Source organism: Ornithorhynchus anatinus, chromosome 7 (genome assembly GCF_004115215.2).
Source record: "Ornithorhynchus anatinus isolate Pmale09 chromosome 7, mOrnAna1.pri.v4, whole genome shotgun sequence".
In the NCBI taxonomy this organism is placed as follows: domain Eukaryota; kingdom Metazoa; phylum Chordata; class Mammalia; order Monotremata; family Ornithorhynchidae; genus Ornithorhynchus; species Ornithorhynchus anatinus.
This window is the reverse complement of record NC_041734.1, coordinates 54591121-54612926: the sequence shown is the minus strand read 5'-3', so window position 1 is coordinate 54612926 and position 21806 is coordinate 54591121. Positions and strand designations below refer to the sequence as shown.

Below are 21806 nucleotides of genomic sequence, written 5' to 3'. Positions count from 1 at the left end.
ACAGCACTGATGTACATATTCATAATCTACTTATATTGATGTCAGTTCCCCCTCCAGATTAAAGCTCGTTGTGGGCAGGAAATGTGTCTGGTATACTGTTACACTGTACTCTCTCAAGCTCTTAGCACAGTGCTCTGCACACAGTAAGCACACTATAAATATGACTGATTGAATAAAGAACACTTTTAGATTGCCTTTTTAATTATCACATGAGACAAATGAGGAAGATTGTCTCTAAACTGTGTTTTTATGGGCACACTGTACAAGGAAGAGTAGTTGGCAAATCATGGATAAATCTAACGAATGTACTTAAGGCTTTGGACCACTATTTTTTAGGTTAAGCCTTGTCTTTCTGAATCCCCAGATACCCTTGCAGCACTCAGATCATGCAGTTTAGTTATCGTTCTTATGGCTGAAAACAATCTTAATATTTAACCCCAACAACAAAGAGGAAAGCATGTCGACAATACAGTATTAGAGTACTGAAATACTGTACCTACTCTACTGTTGGAGACAATTCAATTTCCCACTTATTATTTCGCCAACTGTCATATTTCTCAAATGTCACACGGATCTGCCTATTGTGATATTCCAGTCTTCTCAGAACAAATGAAAATTTGGGAACATGCTTTCTCTGAAGACTACTTATCTGCTGAACTACACTAAGACTGTCCGAAAGGGCACCGGTGAGGTTGCTGTAGCTTTTGGCATATGGGGTTTCCAAACCAGCAACAGTTCTAAGATTCAGAGCCAGAATTTCACTCAGAACAGTTTTTACCTAGGCTAACGGGGTTCGAATTTAGGACTAGATAGGCATTTCTAAGAAAGAAATTCTGCCTACTGGACTTCAGTGAAGTAATGGATGATTTATGAGAAAAAACTGGGTACTGGAACCTTGGTGGCTTAAAGAGACATTTACACTAGAACTTTCAACTCTGAGAGGTTACATCAAGAGTATAATTTATATTAGCGGTAGATTTTAAAAGCACTTTGTTATCTATGATGTAGACAGTCCCAGAGAACAAAGACTGCTTTCCACAAAGCAAGTTGCTACTTAGAATAAATGAAGTTGCCATTTTACTAAAAGTGTTATTGGACTTGAAAAGTCCTAGATCAAAATTGTCATAAAACTGTAATTACAATCTAACTGGCACTCGCTTAAAGTCAGTCTATCAGAATTAATGATAGGGAATCTACAGGGAAAATAAGTATTGCCAGGTATTTTCAATCACTTGGAGCTCATAGTAATTTAATACAGAAAGAGTGGTAAGGGGCAGTCTGTCCAGATCCAAATGCCTACACTCCATCGTCTTGACTGTCAGAGTTTATTGCTGTATTTTCCCAAGCGCTCAGTGCTCTGCGCACTGTAAGCGCTCAATAAATATGACTGAATGAATGAACACTGCTATCTCTTCTTCAAAGCTCTTCTAAAATCACATCATCTGCCAAAGACCTTCTCTGATTATCTCCCCAACTTAACTCCTTAAGAACTTCAGCACTTCCATTCCACTTAAGCACTTGGTATTCACAGTATCCCTCCCCCAGAGCAATTATGTGCCCACCTTCCTATTCTATCACTTCTTCCTATTGGTACTTTTTGTAGTGTCTGTTTCCCCCAGTAGACTGATTGCTTCTTGAGGCCAGGGATCAGGTCTCCTAATTCCATTAGGCTCTCTCAAGCACTAACCACTGGTGCACAGCACACAGGGGCTGCTCCATAAATATGATTTTGATTATTAATTACGCTCCACTAACCATACAAACTTCAAAATATCCATAAACAACCATATATAGACAAGCAAACTTCAATAAAGTCCTTCAGATACTAGCTCTCTGGCACCTTTAAGTCCCTCCATAATTTATTTACATTAACGTAGTCTGTCTTGTCCTTAATCAATCCATCAATAAATCTAGAACATAAACTCTCTGTGGACAGAGAGAGTGTCTATCAACCCTGGTGTACTGTACTCTCCCATTCTGTCCAGTGGTCTGCACACAGTAAGTGCTCAATTAAACCAGTGATTGATTGACTCCCTGACTAATTATCCAGCCAAACTACCAGAACACAATTTAGCAGATGAAAAGAGGAAGAAGGAAGCAGCAGAGGCCCCTTCCCTGAATTTAGAAGTTTGCCAATTGGGTTCTATTCATATAAGGTTCTGAGAAGTGTTGGCTCCTGGCCTAACAGAAATATAGTTTCTAGGCAGTTGATGTTACAAGAATAAAATTTCCTATTTTCCTGTTGCCCTCCAATAGGAGCTTGTAATTTTTCCACAATCAGACCCTACCAACAAGGACATTCAAATGCATTCGGCATGGGATTATTATCAGCTACACTAACATAAATTGAACTCCGCTTTTAACAATGGGGTTTATTTCAAAATTACCTGGGCCCTCACTAAAATAATGGTGCTCATATTAGAGAGCATCTTCAATTAGCATTTTCTGTATATAATGAAACAGTCAGATGAAACACAAGCTCTAAATATGTAATAATTCTTATCTAACTTCACCATCAACAGTGTGCCTTGTAAGTCAGTGTACTTACATCTATCTTGGTTAAGCTACACAGGTGTTCAGTATGCAGATTACTGACACAAGCACATGTGGAAACATATTAAAATGAAGATAACCGACTGAGATAACATTGATGTACTCAGATGATCAACATGCGGGTCTACCGATGTCCCTAAACCACCCACTAGGATCGCAACAGATTATTTCTCTCCCAAGCTTCTACTGACACCTTGGTAGGAGTGTTTGATGAAAAATTGATTCCCAAACAGCTCTCTAGAAAGATCAACAAGTATAAAAAATGCCAGCTTAAACTGTAAGCCTGAAACAGGTTCAAAATAATAATAATTGTGGTAGTTATGTGGTGCTTTCTATGCTGTGAGCACTGTACAAAGTATTATAATACTAATAACGAATTGTGATATTGTTAAAATTTGCTTGCTTCACTTCAACTTGAACTCTTCACTCCTTCCAAGCTCACTTGACTATACCTCACCTTCCACTATCTCCTAATCATTGTGCATATCCTTTACCCTGAACAAAAGTCTTTCTCATATGCCAAATCACGTCTTTCCCTACTTTCGAAGCGCTCCTAAAATGCCATCTCCTCCAGGAAGTAGTCCCTGATTTATCCCCAAGTTGTGGTCATGCCATCCAATCACCCAACCTGGAACATATGTATATTTCATTTAACAACTGGGTTTTTTTGCTTCTTACATTTTTAGTTTATATTTTCGTTCTCAATCCTACTTTACGTTTGCAATCTGTCTCTACCTGTTTCCCCTATGAGACTAAGTTCCTCAAGGGTTGGGACAACAACTTCTATCATATGTTTTCAAAAGCCTAGAACAGGGCTCTGCAAACGAAGACACTGAAATACTGATGAGGAGTCATCACTATGGCACTTGTTGTTATTTAATTTTCTGCAACCAGCGGAAAAAGTGCAGGTTTAAGTTTTAGTTCTGCCAGTCACTCTGAAATCCTAGGCCAACAACAACCTCTCTCTGTCTCAATTTCCTCACCTCTTAAACTAAGATCGACATACCTGTCTACTTCAGAGAGATGGAGTACAAATACAATATCTAAATTAACAATGATGATGATAATGGTATTTGTTAAGCGCATACTAAGTGCCAAGCACTGTTCTAAGTGTTGGGGTAGATACAAGGTAATTAGGTCGTCCCACGTGGGGCTCACAGTCTTAATCCCCATTTTACAGATGAGGTAACTGAGGCACAGAGAAGTTAAGTGACTTGTCCAAAGTCACACAGCTGATAAGTTGCGGAGCTGGAATAAGAACCCACAACCTCTGACTCCCAAGCCCGGGCTCTTTCCACTAAGCCACGCTGCTTCTCTACACTCTTGAGCAATAAAATCTGTATAGTATGATAAACACGCCTCGGTCCTGAGTGGTTTAGGGACACTGGTAGACCCGCATGTTGATCATCTGAGTATATCAATGTTATCTCAATCAGTTATCTTCATTTTAATGTTTCCACATGGGCTTGTGTTGTCAGTAATCTGTGTACTGAACACCTGTGTAGCTTAACCAAGATAGATGTAAATACACTGATGTATAAAACATACTGTTGATGGTGAAGTTAGATCAGAATTATTATACATTGGTCAGTTCAAATCTGCACCACACCACTCACTCTCTTGTCCTTGCAAATAGCATTCCCTAAGGAATATCAAGGGCAACAAGCAAATAGGCAGATGGGGGTACGCTTCACTGCCCAGTGAACACAAATATTTTTTTTATGCACAGGACCCACTTATGGAAGAAGTAACCACAACATAGTACCGAGGCTTGCCACATTTTCATTTTAATGGCATTTGTCAAGCACATTAAGTGTTGGGGTAGATACGAGTTAATCAGGTAAGATGCAATCCATCACGACAGGGATCATAGTCTAAGAGAGGGAAAATGGTTATTGAATCCCCATTTTACAGTTGAGGAAAAGGAGGCACAGAGAAGTTAAATGAGAGGCAAACGGCAGAGCTGGGATAAGACCATCAGATCCTCTTACTCCCAGGCCCATGCTCTTTCCACTGAGTGCCATACACACTTGTCAAGACAGAAACCATCACCACTGATAGTATAACCCCTGGCAAATATTCTCCTCCTTGATGAGCTGGAACTAGAACCCAGGATTTCTAGTTCTCAGAGTCTGCTTTGTCCACTGGACTAATAAGGGCTTCTTAAAGGAAGTATTACTGTAGCTCAAAGCGACTGTGCTGACGTGCTGTTTCCTGTAATGCAGAAAATGCTGCATTGACTGCCTGGTTGCCAAAAAGCACAGCGTCTGCAAAGGTACCTGATATAGACTACACCACTTTGGGGGTGGGGGAGGAGGCTGTCATTTCTTTCTAATTCCACTCTTATTTATTTGGTCATTACATTTATCTTAAAGTGGATTCTGGCTCCTGATCTCTGTACCTTACTGATCTGGACCTGAAATGTCCACGAGTTTTAGAGCCTTTTATAGGCCAGTTTGGGGGGACCAATCCAACCTTTCCTTGAACACAGGTTATCATACCATTGGGTTCTGGCTCACTGTAACCCCATTAAGGGTATGTGTGTGCGTGTGAATATATATGTGGTCTCGGCTCTGGCATGAGCACTGGTGAAGGTAAATATAGGTTTACGTGTTAGTCATCCTTTTATTCAACGTATCTCCCTGATAGGAGATAAAGATCATCTGAAAAATACACGTTTAGTTCCCTTGCTCTCCTTTCCCATTACTCTTTAGTCCAGCTGGGGAAAAGCCGCAAAGATGAGTGGAGTGAGTTACCTAAACTCCCCCAAACTCAGTTGGATTCAGCTTTGAGGGCTAAGGCTAGCCAGTGCAGAACATTAGGGTGCTATTCTGATCCCTTAATATAAAGTTGCCAGATCATCACCTTGCCCTCCCTTGAAAATGTTAAAATCCTGCAAGAACAACTGCTTCCGAAATTCGTAGATTAGAAATCTTTTTCCATTTTAAAAGAACCTGCGTGCTATATATGGACAGGAATTGAGGTTATTTCCAAAACAAGTCCTTCAGTACCTTAATTACATTGTTACCTTTATTTCTTGCTCTAACAAAAGTCAGATACATTGAGTTAATGGACAGTGACTAGACAATAATGCAAGTTTAATTATTTCATCTTATTTTGTTCCCAGACAATGAAAATCAACTGCTATGCCTACGCTTCTGGCTTGGTTATTCGAATGTCTGAATTTCCAAAATGCCATAAATTCAGGCTGAGCTATGATTGACAGGTTACTAGAGAAGAAAGACGGTCTCAATCAACCTGAAGTCAACCTGAAGAACAGAGTTCCATTATATGCATTGAATATTCAAGAATGAACCCCTGACGGTGTCTGCACATTCTTCTGAGGAAGAGAGTGTTCGGGCGGGGGAAGAGTTCTTACCTGTATGATTGTTAAAATGTGCAAAGTTAGCAAAATTTGCTGTAGCAGTTGACTGAGGAGCTGGAGCAGCAAAGATGTCTGAGCCAAGGTCACTCAAGAGGTCAAATTGCTTCTTTTCTTGCTGCTGTTGTACTTGAGAGCGAGCTACAACAGGGGACTACAAACCATACATTAGCTATATAGAAGGAAAAAATCTCCCATTTGCTTTCTCAAAATTTCATACAAAATTAAGGTCATTAATTCCTGCTCTTGCCTGAGATTTAGAAGCATACTAAGGCCCCCTGACAAAATGTAAATTACGAGTTCTTACACAAATAGAAACTTCCACTGCATTGACAGGACTGGTAATGTTGAAAATAAGACACCGTATAAGATCTTGCATATACCCACCTTGGATTCCAAAAATCAAACTTTAGTTCTACCTTGCTATTTATATTTCCCACCTGAGGCCCAAACCGGGTTGTAAACATTACTATAACCTTGTGAATTCTGATTCACAGATTAGATAACTGGGAACCAGAAGAAAAAGAAATCTTGGATTTCTTCCCAATATATGGGTAGGTACTTCTGCAGTGCTTCTCGATATACTATTTACCCACCCAAACGAACATTTTCTTTGCAGGTAAAGAGTTTGCCAAATAATTTATACTCCTGACTTTAGTTAAAACCGAGAAACTAGCTATGAAGCAATACAAATAAAGGAAAAACATCTATATTTCAAATTTCAAACAAGCTAGTTGCATTAGCTATGGACTGCAAATATTCTTGTGCCTAGATAAGAAACTTCCACCAAATGTAAGAGAACTAGGGAACAAAGATAGAGAATTGGAACCAAGTTAGACCATTTTTTTAGGATTAGAACAAATTTCTCAAGGCCAAATGCCTGACAAAGATCAGTGAACTCCACCCTAGCATGCATCAAAGGCTTCCAGAGACACCACTGATAAGGTTTATCTGTTACATCCATGTTGGGACTTACTTGGTTGCATTTAGTTTTGTCCTTCATGCAAAATCAACAGGGGATATTGTGAACATTTGTTTGATGGCCTTCATTCAGCCTTTAGATGACTGGCTGTGCATTAACCTTTTAATAGCTTTCACGGTGACTTAATATACATCAAGAACTCATTTATGGGCAGCCACCAGTCATTATCCCAACCAGTCTCTACTGGAGAGAAACTCAACCGAATTAGGCGGGCTACCCTGAAGGGCTCAGGGCCTTGTACAGGCCTTGAACGTAGACGGCTCAGGGCCTCAGTCTGCTGCGGCTCAGTCTGAGGGCCTCTCGGGCCTCTCCCTTCTGCGTTTTGCCACAAGTCAAACAGACAGAACCTGACACCTCCTACCCCCTCCCTCTGCATATCAGACAGAAAACTCCTGGTCCCCACTTCAATACCTTATTGAAGGCACATCTCCTCCAAGAAGTCTTCCTTTACTAAACTCTCTTCTTCTCCCACTCCCTTCTGCACCGCTCTCATTTGTTCATTCATCCTCCCTCCCATCCCCACAGCATGTATGTACATGTCTGCACATATCTGTATTTATCTATTCACTTATTAATATTCATGTCTGTCTTCCCCTCTAGACTGTGAGCTTGTTGCAGGCAAGAATGTATCTGTTGTTATATTGTCCTCTTCCAAGTGCTTAGTATAGTGCTTTGCACAGAGTAAGCGCTTAATAAATTCGACTGGATGAATGAATCCCGTGGGATGAGGTGCCACAATGTTTGAGACTTTTAGAAACCTATTTTTATTAGTCTTACACAGCAACAAAATATAAGATCGCTTAAAAAGACGAGAGAAAATACTAAGGGATTTATTGAAATTCATGTTACTGGGAAGCAACCCTATGAAGAGTTATTTTGACTTAAGGTCAATGTCTGATTAAAGCAGAGCAAATCAGAAAACAGGCTATTATTCTGCTAACTAGAGTGGTTAAAATGAGACTAATATATAATTACTTGAGGATTCTCCAGTGTCTGTAAACATTTGTAGCCACTGTGCGAGTGCAAGAGTAACCTAATAATGAATCTCAACTCCAGTTAAAGAAAACGAAAACAGCAGAAGAGGCAAATAAACACAAAAAACAGTGGGTTGCCCCCAGGCACAGAGTGAGGGGGTGGTGGTCCCAGCTGCTTGGACTACAACAGCAGTGGGGAAAACACGGTCCACAGGTCAAGTCTGGCTCCCGGCTTCATCGGCCAGTGGCTCCTATCATTAATAATAACAATGATAATAATGGTATTTGTTAAACGTTTACTATGTGCCAAGCATTGTTGTAAGCTAATAATGTTGGTATTTGTTAAGCGCTTACTATGTGCTGAGCACTGTTCTAAGTGCTGGGGTAGATACAGGGGAATGAGGTTGTCCCACGTGGGGCTCATAATCTTAATCCCCATTTTACAGATGAGGTAACTGAGGCACCGAGAAGTGAAGTGACTTGCCCAAAGTCACACAGCTGACAAGTGGCCGAGCAGGGATTCAAACCCATGACCTCTGACTCCAAAGCCCGTGCTCTTTCCACTGAGCCACGCTGCTTCTCACTGAGCCACGCTGCTTCTCTGGGGTAGATATGGTCTCTGTCCCATATGGAGCTCACAGTCTTAACCCCAACTTTTTAAATGAGGTAACAGGCACAGAGAAGTAAAGTGAATTGCCCAAGGTCACAGAGCAGACACGTGGCAGAGTTGGGATTGGAACCCAGGTCCTTGGACTCCCAGGCCCGTGCTCTTTCCACTAGATCATGCTGCTCTCAAGCCAGCCATATTTTCAATTAGCAGCCCTGGCGCGCTATGACCCAGAGAACTGTGGCACGGAGGGCGTTATGGATCGTGCCTGTGGCTGGTTCACAGCCAAGACCAGTGGCTGGTTCATAGCCAAGACGGCATCTCCATGGGAAAGAGGAGTTCTTTAACTCCTCTCTACCCCTGCTCTTACCTAGTAGAGTGTGAGCTACAACAGCCTCTTGCTTTCTTGGTCCTCACCCTCCTCTTGGCATGGTGGGGGCTTGCTGCTCTTGCTCTGCTTGTTGGGGTGTGCTGCTGCCGACCGTCCATCTAAAGGGATGGTCTGCACGCTAAGCCCGCTTCTCCCACTTAACCCGAGGCCCACCAGCAGGCAAATTAACCATACTGCGTCCTTGACTGGGACTAGCTATCTACCAAGTACCAGGGGCCACAACTGGGGGCGGAGGGTGCTGACAGTGGCATTTGTGTCAACTGTCCCGAGCTGGTAGGGTTAGTTTTCCTCAAGTCTCATTCCACCAGTCCTGCCTTTAAATCCACTCCACGGCATCTGCCTGACAGAGTACTTTAGGTTTTCCTAAACACCTTGTGGACAGGGATTATGCCTATCAGCTCCACTGTACGGTACTCTCCCAAGCACTCGATCCAGTGCTCTGCAAACAGCAGGCACTCGGATAGCACCGAATGATTGGAAAGGGCCCTTCAGACTGAAATAACTGCCTTCCCCTGGTGAACAATGATCTGAGCTGTAACAGCACTAGGGTGGAGAAGCTGAAGCAGAGTCAGAAACACACAACATGTTTTAAGGTGAAATCCCACAAGGAAGAATCAAGATACTGGAGGTAGCGGAGCAGAGGAACCTTCGATGGCCAACCAGACAAAGGGACCGAACACGGAACTCAGTGACCGGAGATTAACTAGTCCACCACCACTAATAGATATGGAGATAGAATCAACAATTCCCAACATAGAAAGTAAAAGACAAGGACTCTGAAGAACATGCAGTTAGGAAGATAGGCCTCATTTGCTGGGTGAGAGACAGAAAGCGTTACTGGACAGACACGGGGGGGAGGTGAAAGGCTGCAAGAATCTTCAAATGAATCCGGTCGTAGAGAGGGCAATCGAAGTGGCGAATGGTTTAACACAGTATGCAGAGAGAAATACCTTCAAAATCCACAAGAGTTTTGGGGGGAGGGGGTGTGGCGAGGTGATGTCAACCCTCTGCAAGTTCTCCAGAGCTGGACCATTAGGGGTAGATCCTACCAGCCCAGGCTGATCTCAGTACCCAAGTGTTATGTAACCTACTGCTGAGAAATTCAAGTACCTAACAATTTTCCTATAAGAACAAACGCCCCCCTCAACCTCATCCCAAACTTGGCCACTGATTACTCACTTGGGTAGGTGTGCCCTTATTTAAGTGCAGTGCTGGTGCAGATTCTCCCAAGAGAGACTTAAGTGGTTTGACCTCAGGTGTGCTGCTTGTACTACTAGCAGAGGAGCCCGAAATAGACGCGTGGACCGATGCCACCACTTTCGCTTGTTCTGGAGGAACATACCTAGATTGGACAAGATCAAGTTTTACAATTAACACAAATCTTCCGAATGACGGTATGCGTTCCAAGACCGAGAAAGCGGCCAGAGGAAGGTGAGCCTTACAGACATTAAAAATTCTATAAGTACCCTGAAGTGTTAAAAGATTCATGAGGTCAGTCTGCCTATGAAAAAATGGCATGCTGAAATAATCCTTCATTCAGATGCTCATGAAAGCAGATGGACAGCTATTCAGGATTTTCCGTTTTCAAGAAAAGTCCTTTCACATGAGCCTGGTAGGACAGGAGAATTGGGGAAGTGAGGCTTGAGTCCTCTGCCCTCAGGGGCTGGCTCTCTGAAGTGCCAACTGGGCACAATCGTCCCCCACGCCTGGCACCTCTTGCCTTACACAATTCCCGGGGCAGGAGACTCGATCAAGCCCTAAACTGCTGGGGCCTATTTCTCCAAGGAGAAGACACATGATGATCTGTAAAGAACTTTGAATTCAGGAGAAGAAGTGTTACTGGAATTTAAAGTGGATCATTCTTTTTGTATATTAATAAGTCGTATATTCCCAAAGTGTTTGGCAAATGTTTTAGGATGTTTAACAAGATTCTTGGAGGGATTTGAAAACTATATTTCATCTTCTTTGGGAAAAAAAACCCACCCTTAAAAAGGATGAATTTCTAAGCGTGATTTCTTTATTACGTACCAGGTTCCCCAAACGCATAGCAATTTTGATCTATCACAATTTGAGAACTTCCAAATTGGTACTTAATGAAGACAGACACAATTACAAAGGTGAAACGGCCAGAGATTAATTTTGCCCCAAGGGCATAAAAATATCATGACCTTGCCAAGAAGAAAATGGACAGCTCTTTTTGTTTTCATTGTTTAGCGATGAAGAATTAGCTCATACAAATCTAGTCATTTTGAAGACGTTAATAAAATTGAGTTTCAAATAAACTTTAACTCACCATCTTTTCTTTTCATATTTTTCTTGTAGGAATTCCTTCACTTTCTGGGGATCCCTAAAGTCTGGAATTACTGAAGATCTATCATCAAATAATCCTAGCCAAATTTGTTTACATACCTGTAAAAAGAAAAAATAATAATCCTTATTAGGTCTAATTGGGATGACTAACAAAAGAGACAATTTCCATTTTTTATAAGACATATCATAACGCTATTTAACAGATACATTTAGGACACACACTAAAATATTCCATTTATCATTAGAAATGGATGAGGCTGAGAAAAACACAGGGAACAACCAGAATTATTCAAGTGGGTTTTTGCCTCGATTTATGCTTCATGGGTGTTTGTCCATTAAGCACTTATTACGTGCCTGGTACCTCAGCATACTAAGCACTGGGGTAGACACAAGATAATAAGGTTGGACACAGTTCCTCCCTGAAAGGGCTCATAGTTTTAATCCCCATTTTACAGATGAGGTCATTGAGGCACAGAAAAGCTAAGTGACTTGCTCAAGGTCACACAGCAGACAAGTGGCAGAGCTGGGATTAGAACCCATCCTCTGAGTTCCAGGCCCATGTTCTTTCCACTAGGCCATGCTGCTTCTCAATTTGTTCCAAGTGTATCAGAAAATATGCTTTTAAAGAAGAGTTTAGCAGCACTTTCTGGTCATACATGTAGATGTCCCTAATAAGGTCATTAATGCCAGCTAACTCAGCAGAAATTCCAAAACAGGAACTTGGTAAATTATTTAAGCTTTGTTACTATAAAAAAAAAATGTATTGGTTAAGCTCCACCACTTGTCTGTTGTGAGACCTTGAGCAAGTCACTTTACTTCTCTGTGCCTCAGTCACCTCATCTGTTAAATGGAGTTTCAGACTGTGAACCCCATTTGGGACAGGGACTGTGTCCAAGCCAATTTGTTGCTTGTGCCCACACCAGCACTTAGTACAGTGTCTGGCACATAATATGTGCTTAAATGTGATAATTGTTATTATTGTTATTATTATATTATTAAGCACTTACTACGTGCCATCCATTGTACTGTGAGCCACATGTGAGTCAGGGACTGTGTCCAATCTGATTTGCTTGTATTCACCCCAGGGCTCAGTACAGTGCCTGGCACATAGTAAGCGTTTAACAAATACCACTATTATTATTATTATTATTACTAAATACTGGGGTGGATCAAGAAAATAGGGTTGGACACAGTCTCTGTTCCACATGGGGCTCACAGTCTCAATCCCTCTTTTACAGATGAGGTAACTGAGGCACAGGGAAGTGACTTGCCCAAGGTCACGCAGCAACCAAGCGGCAGGGCTGGTATTAGAACCCAGGTCCTTCTGACTCCCAGGCCCGTGCTCTATCCACTAGACCATGCTGCTTCTCTATAGCTACTCTGGTGTAGTTCATTCAGGTGTCCTACTGAAAGAAGTACACTTTTTAGAAAATGAATAATACGGCCATCAGGTAGCAAAGTAAGGAAGCTGCGATTCCTGTGACAATTAAAAGGTGAAGCATAATGTTTGGAGCTTGAATACTCCTAGAAAATGACAGGTTAAGTGAAGGGGATACTGGACTACGAATGAGTCCATTCTAACTTTCCTAAAGATTCCTTGAATGACCCTAAAGGAGTTCCCTAATCTACACTCTTCAGTCCCCTTTCATAAAATGAAGAAATGTTGGTCTCAACTACACTGGAAATATTTGCATAACCCTCCCTCCATCTCCCCCGACAGGCTATTCATGAAAGCAAAGAGCTCTTTGGGGATTGTTCCTCAACCAATTTGCAGTACGGGACATCCTCAAATTAAGAGTTTGAGTTACGATAATGGCAACTGCAACATTTCTAAATTTACTCCTAGTTTCAGTTTTACAACACACTGGTTTTGACTCCACATCATTACAACACACCTTTTTCCAAGTCATAAATACCTAACCACCTTTACGTAAGTGGAAAGTTAACCACTGTTTGAAAACATTTTATTTCCCACAGTTTAGCAGTCCTCTTAGCCATCTGAAATTATTTAACACACAAACCCTAGAACTATGAAAAATACTTGGAAATTTCTGAAATTTTCATATAGTTATACTTAGAGTTTTGAAGGAAATAACCATTAAAAAAATTCCACAGGATAAAAATTGGAATTGTAAAATATTCTGTCTGAGAGAAAATATACACCTTGGTACTTTTCTTTAGAGAACACAATCCCAATAAACAATCTGGCAACCTCTTCCCAAAGGAGGCTCTGGGTTTCCTATGCTGAATCCAAACTAATTTTTCCTGTTTAACTGCACTTATGAATTGTTTCTGAAGTTCTGTAAGCAATGGCTGAAGAGGCCAACTTTCTATACGCCTGAGCAACCACGGAAACACCCCCCATGCCCCGACAACACACACTTCCGTCCCCCAAGGAAGCAACTGCCTTCTGCTCAACTTTGGTCCCTTTTCACCTCAGACTCCTGAATACTAACAATAACGATAATCAATCAATGGTATTTATTGAAACCTTACTGTGTGCAGAGCACTGTCCTAAGCACTTGACGGAGTACAATACAACAGAGTTGTATGTACACTGATGATGTTGATGATGTTACTAGCTAACCACTTAAGGGTCAAGCACTGTATTAAGCACTGGGGCAGAAACAAGATAATCAGGTCAGACTGAATCACTGAACCACATGGGGCTCACAGTTAAAGGAGGGAGAAGAGGTACTGAATCCTTACTTCACAGAGAATGAAACCAAGATACAGAAGTTAAGTGACTTGCCCAAGATCACATAGCAGGCAAGTGGGGGAGCCAGGATTAAGTCCTCTGACTTCTGGCCCTTGGACCTTCCACTAGGCCCCACTGTTTCCTCTAGGCCATTAGACCGGAAGATGTGGTCATGAACACAAAACTTCTCTGTTCCTACTCAACCTACCCAATGATGTTCTACCAATCAACTCCCCAACACTTTGCCTCCACTACCATGAGTCTTAAACTGGGAAATCTCCTCTGGTACAACTTGTCTGCTGTTCATTTTGGGTAAGAAAGGCAGGATACTCATCTGCAATAGTCCTCTGAAATTATGAAGGACAGCATTTTAGTTCACGCTTCACTCAGCTGCCTGGGTTATTTTTCCGAAATGCCAAACTGCACAAAACTTTCAATATCTCAGAAACCTTTAATCGTTCCCCATCCCTCTCTGCATCAAAGGGAAACTCCTTAAGATACCCAATCAGGTCTTTTTCTCTTATCCACGCCTCACCTACTACACCCCCAACACACAGGCGGGGCTCCTTCAGAGACCGCCTTCTCACTGTGCTATGCTCATGACTCTCATGCTTTCTACTCCTTGCTCGTGCCCTTCCTCCTGCCTGGAGGCTCTTCCTCCTCCTTCAGCTTCCCTCATCTTTTAAGTCTACCAAAATTCTCACCACCTTCAAGAGGTTTTCCCACATTTTCTTCTCCCTGGGTCTCAACTACCAACTCATAGCTTATGCACTCACACCTGTGGAGCTTTTATTTATGCCCTCTATCTTCTTCTCCCTCCTAAATGTAAATTATTCTGCCTCCCTTTTTAAATCGTGGGATCCTTGGGGAAGCAGCAGGGGCTGGAGGAAAAAGTATAGGCCTAATCCTAGCTCTGCCACTTGTTTGCTGTTTGACCTTGAGCAAGTCACTTAACTTCTTTGTGCCTCAGCTTCCACAACTATAAAATGGGGATTCAAGACCTGTTCTCCTTCCTAAACTGTGAGCCCTATATGGGCCAGGGACTCTATCTGACCTGATTAACTAGTAGGTACCCCAGTGCTTCATACAGTGTGTAGCATAGTAAGAGTTTAACAAGCAAGATAATCATTATTATAACTATTACCCCTGAGGATTGTGTTCATATCTTTTAGTTGAGAGCACTGATCATGTACTTTACTTCTATAACACTCTCCCAAATATTAGGTACCATGTTCTGCAAACAATAGGCACCCAACAAATATTAGTGATTAAGTCTCTGAACCACCAATCCCAGGGGAAAGCAACACCACCATACAATAGTCTGTTTTTCCTGAGGGCAATTAACAGGATGCAGAACAGAGCAAAATTGGTTGCTTATGTCCTACCTGACATATGGTACTGGATGAATAGCACCAGGGTCAATCAGCCAATGGTACCGAGAGCTTACTGTGTGCAAAGCATTCTACTAAGTGCTTAGGACTTAGAGTTGGTAGACATGTTCCTTGCACACAATGAGCTTACAGTCTCAAGGGGGAGTCAGACATTAATATAAATAATTTACGGATATGTAAGTAAATTCTGTAGGACCGAGAGTGGGATGAGTACCAAATTCCCAAAGGAAAGAGTGGAATGGGGGAGTCTCAGAAAGGCAGTTGTCTGGAGAGAACAGGGCTGGAGCAAGAGTCTAGGGTGGCTCACCAGGGAACGTGGCTAACACACATTCTGATTTTATGCAATGTCACTTTGGGTCGGAAATGACTCGACGGCATAAGACAAGACACAATAGTTTTGAGGATCCTCCAAAGCTGGTCTTCTCTCCACTATGAATGTGCTTTCTTTTTAATTGTTGGGCAGGGATTGTCTCTATCTGTTGCCGAATTGCACATTCCAAGCACTTTGTACACTGTTCTGCACACAGTAAGCACTCAATAAATACGATTGACTGTATGAATGGCCATTAAAAAATGCAATCAGAGGAATGTGAGCTTTTTGAAGATGTCAGAGACAAAGGGAGAGATCTAACTACAAATTCTGGAGTTTGAAATGATAAAGTCATACGGTTACTCAGTGAGGCCCATAAATTTTCCTTAAAGGGAAAAATAAACAGCTATTTTTCATTGAAGGAATGAAAAAAATCAAGAATATAAAACCTATTTTAGATGTAAAAATACAATTTACCCTAAGTGGATAATGCTAGTCTGTCTGTAAGAGAACCCATTTGGAGACCTCTCACAAGCAACCCTCTTCTCTCAAAAATTATTTGCCAGATTTCCCCCTTTGGAATTGAGTGCTTTTGAATTAGGGGAGGATGGGGATAGTTTGGGAATAAATAATTGGAAATTGGCAGCTATTTATCAGAGGAAAGAGCAGGGCTTCAAGTTGCTGTGAAATTAAATCAATATCAAATCTGCCAGACCACAACTCTCTCCACTCTTCCTGAAAACAACCTCTTCAAGGATTCACTCCCTAATTAATCCCCTCCTCAGCCACCTAACAGTCACCTCAGCACTTATGAACTCAGAACTACCCAGAGCATTTATCTACCCAGTAATTTACATACCCCACTGTTTTTTCCCTTCTCCATCTTTTTCTACTTCTGGCAATTCCAGGTGAACCTTTGTTTTTCACCATCCTTCTGATGGTAAATCGTCTGTGCCTGCCTGCTTGCCAATAGGTGTTCAACAAATACATGTGATTACATGATTATTCCTGGGTCTCCAAAATTAATCAGATGATATGAATGTCCACAACATAAAGAAAGGAAATGCTGCTACAGAGTGCTGTGTAAGCTGATAAAGAACATGAAATGGAGCAAAGAAGATCTTTGGAGGCCAAAATGTCTTTTTAATTCAATTTGTCAGGGATGAAACAGCCAAGTTCAAAGGTAAATTAAATTTATGATGACCTGGCGAGAACATCTGAACTTTAGGGCAGATGTCAACAAACTCAGGAGGAAAGCGAAAAGCCAGAAAACAGATGCATGATATACCTATTTTCCAAAAAGCCTACATTTAATATGATTACTATCAACAGCATTTTACCATTTTAAAACATGCAAGAATTCCTAAAAATAACCTCCCGGTAACTATGGGTAAACTTCCTATGCCCATTAAATTTCACCAACTTGCTATCGTTTTCCACTGCTGCCCTCCAGCCCTCCACATTACGAAGGGTGGGCAAAATGTGGGCTGAGTGAAGCCCACAGAAGGATTGAGTCCAGGTCCAGGAACCAGAGTAGCATTAGCTCTCAACCAAACTTCATCAACCTTCTCACAGACCTCCCTGCCTCCAGCCTCTCCCCCTCTCCAGTCTATATTTCCTCTCCTGCCCAGATCATTTTGCTAGCTTATCTCTCCATTCCTCAAAAATCTCCAATTCCCGACCATTCTTCTCCACACCAAGCAAAAACTCCACACCATTATGTGCAAGAGAAGTAGCCTGGCCAAGTGGATAGATCATAGGCCCGGGAGGCCGAAGGACCTCAGTTCTAATTCTGGCTCTGCCACTAGTCCAGTGTTTGTCCTTGGCGAAGCCACCTCACTTCTCTGTACCTCAGTTACCTCATCTATAAAATGGGAATTAATACTGTGCCATGTCAGGTGAGACATGGGCTGCGTCCAACCTGATTAGCATGTCTATCCACCCCTCTGCCTGAGCGGCAAACTGATGTTCCACTCCCTTTCACCCTCTCAAAAACCTTCAATAGTTACAGTTCCTTCTCTACACTGAGCAGAAATTCCTGGCCATTGTGTTCAAAGCACTCCAGCAGCTTTCTTCCTCTCTCCCCCTCTTCTCCCACTATACTCCAGTTCTCACTCTTTACTTCTCTCAAGCTCCCCTACTCACTGTGCCTCATTCTTCTTTCAACTCTGCCTCCTTGCTCAAGCCCCTTCTCCTTCCTGGAACACCCTCCCATTTAAATCTGTCAATCCACAGCTCCCTCCATCTCCAAAGCCCTTTATTCCTTTTTAATGTTATTTATTAAGTGTTTACTATGCGCCAGACACTGACTGGGGTGGTGGTGGTTGTCGTGTCCGACCCATAGCACTGCGACAGAAACATCTCTCCCCGAATGCCCCATTTCCACCTGCAATCATTCTGTAGCGGATCCAGAGTTTTCTGGTAAAAATGCGGGAGGGGTTTACCATCGCCTCCTTAAGCGCAGTAAACAAGTCTCTGCCCTCGACTCTCTCCCGACCTTGATTCTATTTATTTGCTATTGTTTTAATGAGATGTTCATCCCCTTGATTCTATTTATTGCTGTTGTTCTTGTCTGTCTCCCCCGATTAGACTGTAAGCCCATCAAAGGGCAGGGACTGTTTCTATGTTACTGATTTGTACATTCCAAGCGCTTAGTACAGTGCTCTGTACTAAGTACTTACTAAGTAAGTACTAAGTAAGCGCTCAATAAATACTATTGAATGAATGAATGAATACAACATAGGCAGAGAAGCAGTGTGGCTTAGTGGAAAGAGCGCAGGCTTGGGAGTCAGAGTAGATGGGTTTTAATCCTGGCTCTGCCGCTCGTCTGCTATGTGATCCTGGACAAGCCACTTAACTTCTCTGTGCCTCAATTACCTCATCTATCAAATGGAGATTAAGACTGTGAGCCTCACGTGGGGCAACTTGATTACCTTGTATCTACGCCAGTGCTTAGAACAGTGCTTGGCACAAAGTAAGTGCTTAACAAATATCATTACTATTATTATTAAAGCACTTAAATAGGAGGAAAAAAATGAAAAAACATCCCTTAGCTTTCTACCCACTACTGGATTCTCACTCCTCTCCCATTTGATCCTGCTTGCACATATTGCTCTTCTCAATCCAACCTACTCAATGGCCCCATTCTCATATCTCTCACCGTTGACTTCTTGTTCCTGCCATCTCTTCTGCCTAGAACTCCCTCTCCCTTCCTTTCTGGAAGATAGACCACTGCTCTCCACATTTCTAAAGCTCTTCTGAAGTCACATCCTCACTAGGATGCCTTCCCTAATTAATTTCACCTCCCCTCCCTATTTCCCCCTTTACTGCCATTTCAGCACCATTTGATTTCTTATCTCCTCCCCTGACGCCTTCACCATAGCACTTTATATATATATCTTTAAGCTCTGTTGCTTCCCTCTACCTGTAATCCATTTTACTGACTGTCTCTCCTGCTAGACTGTAAGATCCTGGGAGAACCCAAATCGTGACTACTAACTCTCCTGCAGTCTCCCAAGTCCTTAATATAGTGCTCTGCACACAGTTAGCATTCAGGAAATACTATTGATGATATCAAACGAGCCACGCTGCAAACCACGGAACAGTACATGTAGGGGGTTAATGACTCTCGGCAACTTGCTTGGAGTTGAGATAAACTGGCCAGAGATGGAAGTGGCTGCATTTCTAGGGTTGAAATCTCTCTTTCTCCTTTTCCTTTCCACTCTTCAGCACTGGCCAGTCCACATGCAACTTTCTAAGTAGCTTATGGGCTAAAATAATTGCCCACATTCAGAAGTATTCAAGTTATCACTGTTACGCAAATTCCTCAGAAAGAATAGAGTGCAACATACTAGGAGAGGGAGAAGGCAATATTAGAGTAATAAAATGCATAACACAATTTACTTTCTGCAGACATTTACAGCTGCTGAAGCCAACAGGTGTCTAAAGGATCCACTTTGAATCTAAAAAAATACATGGATTGGCTTGATCTTTTTAAAGATTATTCAAAATATTGGAGGAAGTCTAGGCTCTTAACTGCAGTTTGGAAACACAAAAATGGCTTCCAAAACACAGCCTTAAAAAAGTCAACATTTAGCAAAATGTTTCTTTTGAAAGAAGGTAAATTACTGTTTATGTATTTATTTATATTGTCTGTCTCCCCCTCTAGACAGTTAACTAATTATGGGCAGGGAATGGGTCTGCTAATTTTGTTGTAATATACTCTCCCAAGCGCTTGGAACAGGGCTCTGCACATAGTAAACATTCAATAAATACGACTAACTGAAAACTACCTAAAATTCAACACAAATTACTGCCTTGTAGTTTTCCTAACTTTTCCACCGAAATATAACCAAGTTTGACAAAAGATATATTAGGCTTCAACTACAAAAGTGTAAGACACAGGCTGTCAACAGATCTTTCTTTCAATGGACCAGGTGAATTATCAGTCTTAATACTACAACTGATAATCAGGCCTCACCCAGGAATCAGGTTTGTTGACTCTATAATACTTTGGCCTCCCATACCGTCTATTACTATGTACCCTGTAAAAGAGCAAATCAAAATTACTTCCTATTTACTCACATCCTTAGTTTGTGACAATATCGTAGAGAAAACCCAGGCTAGCCTCTCCTCTATTCTGCTCATTCTACTCGGAGTTCCTCTCATTTCAAGTGCAAATATGTGAGAATCGTTTCATATAAGACTGTTGAGACCATGACAACCCAATTCAAAAGACGTTCGATATTTCATTTTTTACACCACCTTTATTCCAGTTTTCTTATTTGGGATGGAGTAGATACAGGGCAGCTAAAACAGAAAAATGTGCCACCAGGCAAGTAGCATAAATGACACAGTAGTAAAGAATTCTAATGAAGTTAATGTGTAGCCTATCATGCACTTTTTGGCCTTTGGCCTCAATCCTCCCTGCCTTAATCAAACTAGACTTTACCTCGGTGAAACTGCAAAGGATACTTACCCAAGGAATTTTATTCAAGGTCCAAATGAAACTTGTGTTCAACCAGTGACCATAAAAGGTCAATGAAATTTTACTTTAATGCTTCTAGGAAAAACAAGAGACCCCAAAATACTTTGAGGTTTTCAATTAGACCGTATAAACTCGGCAAACAAGTTGAAGAGGAGTAACCTATAAACCTATGAAATGTTTAAAAAAAACAACAAAATTTTACTATCCCTCTGAGAGCACAAAAGCTATTTAAAGTTTTAAAATACGGAAAAACTAGTTCACTTTCTAAAGTTCAAATCCCAAATATTTTTTCTGAGAGCAACTGACATAGCAGTTCAGCAGTATCTGCTGAGTATCTGCTCAGGTACTTCATTCCCACCCAAGAATTCAGTCCCTCCCAACTTCCATGTTTGACTTCAGAAGGCAATTCTCCCCAGAGAATGTTGTTTCACTCATTCTCACACATAAAACATAAAAAGTAAACATAAAATCCCTTTTGCTGAACAGTAACACTCACTGTAATCCAAGACTTCTAGCCTTGCCTAATGCATAGACCTCCCTGCCTCCTGTCTCTTCCCTCTCTAATCCACACTTCACTGCTGGCCAGATCATTTTTCTAAATTAACATTCAGTCTACAACTCCTCACTCCTCTAGAACCTCCAGTGGCTGCCCATCCACCTCCACAGTCAAAAATTCCTCACCATCGACTTTAAAGAACTCGATGAGCCTGCCCCCTTTTACCATACTTACCTCACTAATCTAATACAGACCCGTCTGCACATTTTGCTTCTCTAAATCCCAGTTTGCTCACTGTGTCTCCACCTCATCTATCTCACTGGTCAACCTCTTGCCCTCATCCTCCCTCTGACCTGGAACTCCCTCTCCTTCCACACATACTAGACGACTATTCTCCCCGCGTTCAAAGCCTTATTAAGGTCCCATCTCCGAGAGGCCCTTCTCAATTAAACCCCGTTTTCCCCCTGCCTCCCTCTCCCTTCTGCATTGCCCACGAACTTGGACCTGTATGCTTTAAGCACATAATATTAACCCCACCTTCATTCCCACAGCAACTTGGTACATATCCGTGATCTATTTATTTATTTATATGAATGTCTGTCTCCCACTGTACGCTCTCAGTGGGCAGGGAACTAACTGGTCTACCATCTCTGCTGTACCGAATTCTGAGCGCTCGGGACAGTGCTCTGCAGACAGTAACCGTTTAATCAATAAATACCATTGAT

At 41.8% G+C, this 21806-nt stretch overlaps 1 protein-coding gene across 13 annotated transcripts in view; it reads right to left on the bottom strand.

Moving 5' to 3' along the window:
- AGFG1 (ArfGAP with FG repeats 1) overlaps positions 1-21806 on the bottom strand; it is a 71095-nt gene that overhangs the window by 18697 nt on the left and 30592 nt on the right. For all 13 annotated transcript variants that reach the window (XM_029068954.2, XM_039912497.1, XM_029068953.2 and 10 more), the window contains 3 exons: positions 11183-11298; positions 10069-10231; positions 5933-6089 (listed from right to left, as the gene is read on the bottom strand). In XM_029068954.2, coding sequence (XP_028924787.1) covers positions 5933-6089; positions 10069-10231; positions 11183-11298 — 436 coding nt within the window. The remainder of the gene's footprint in view (positions 1-5932; positions 6090-10068; positions 10232-11182; positions 11299-21806) is intronic.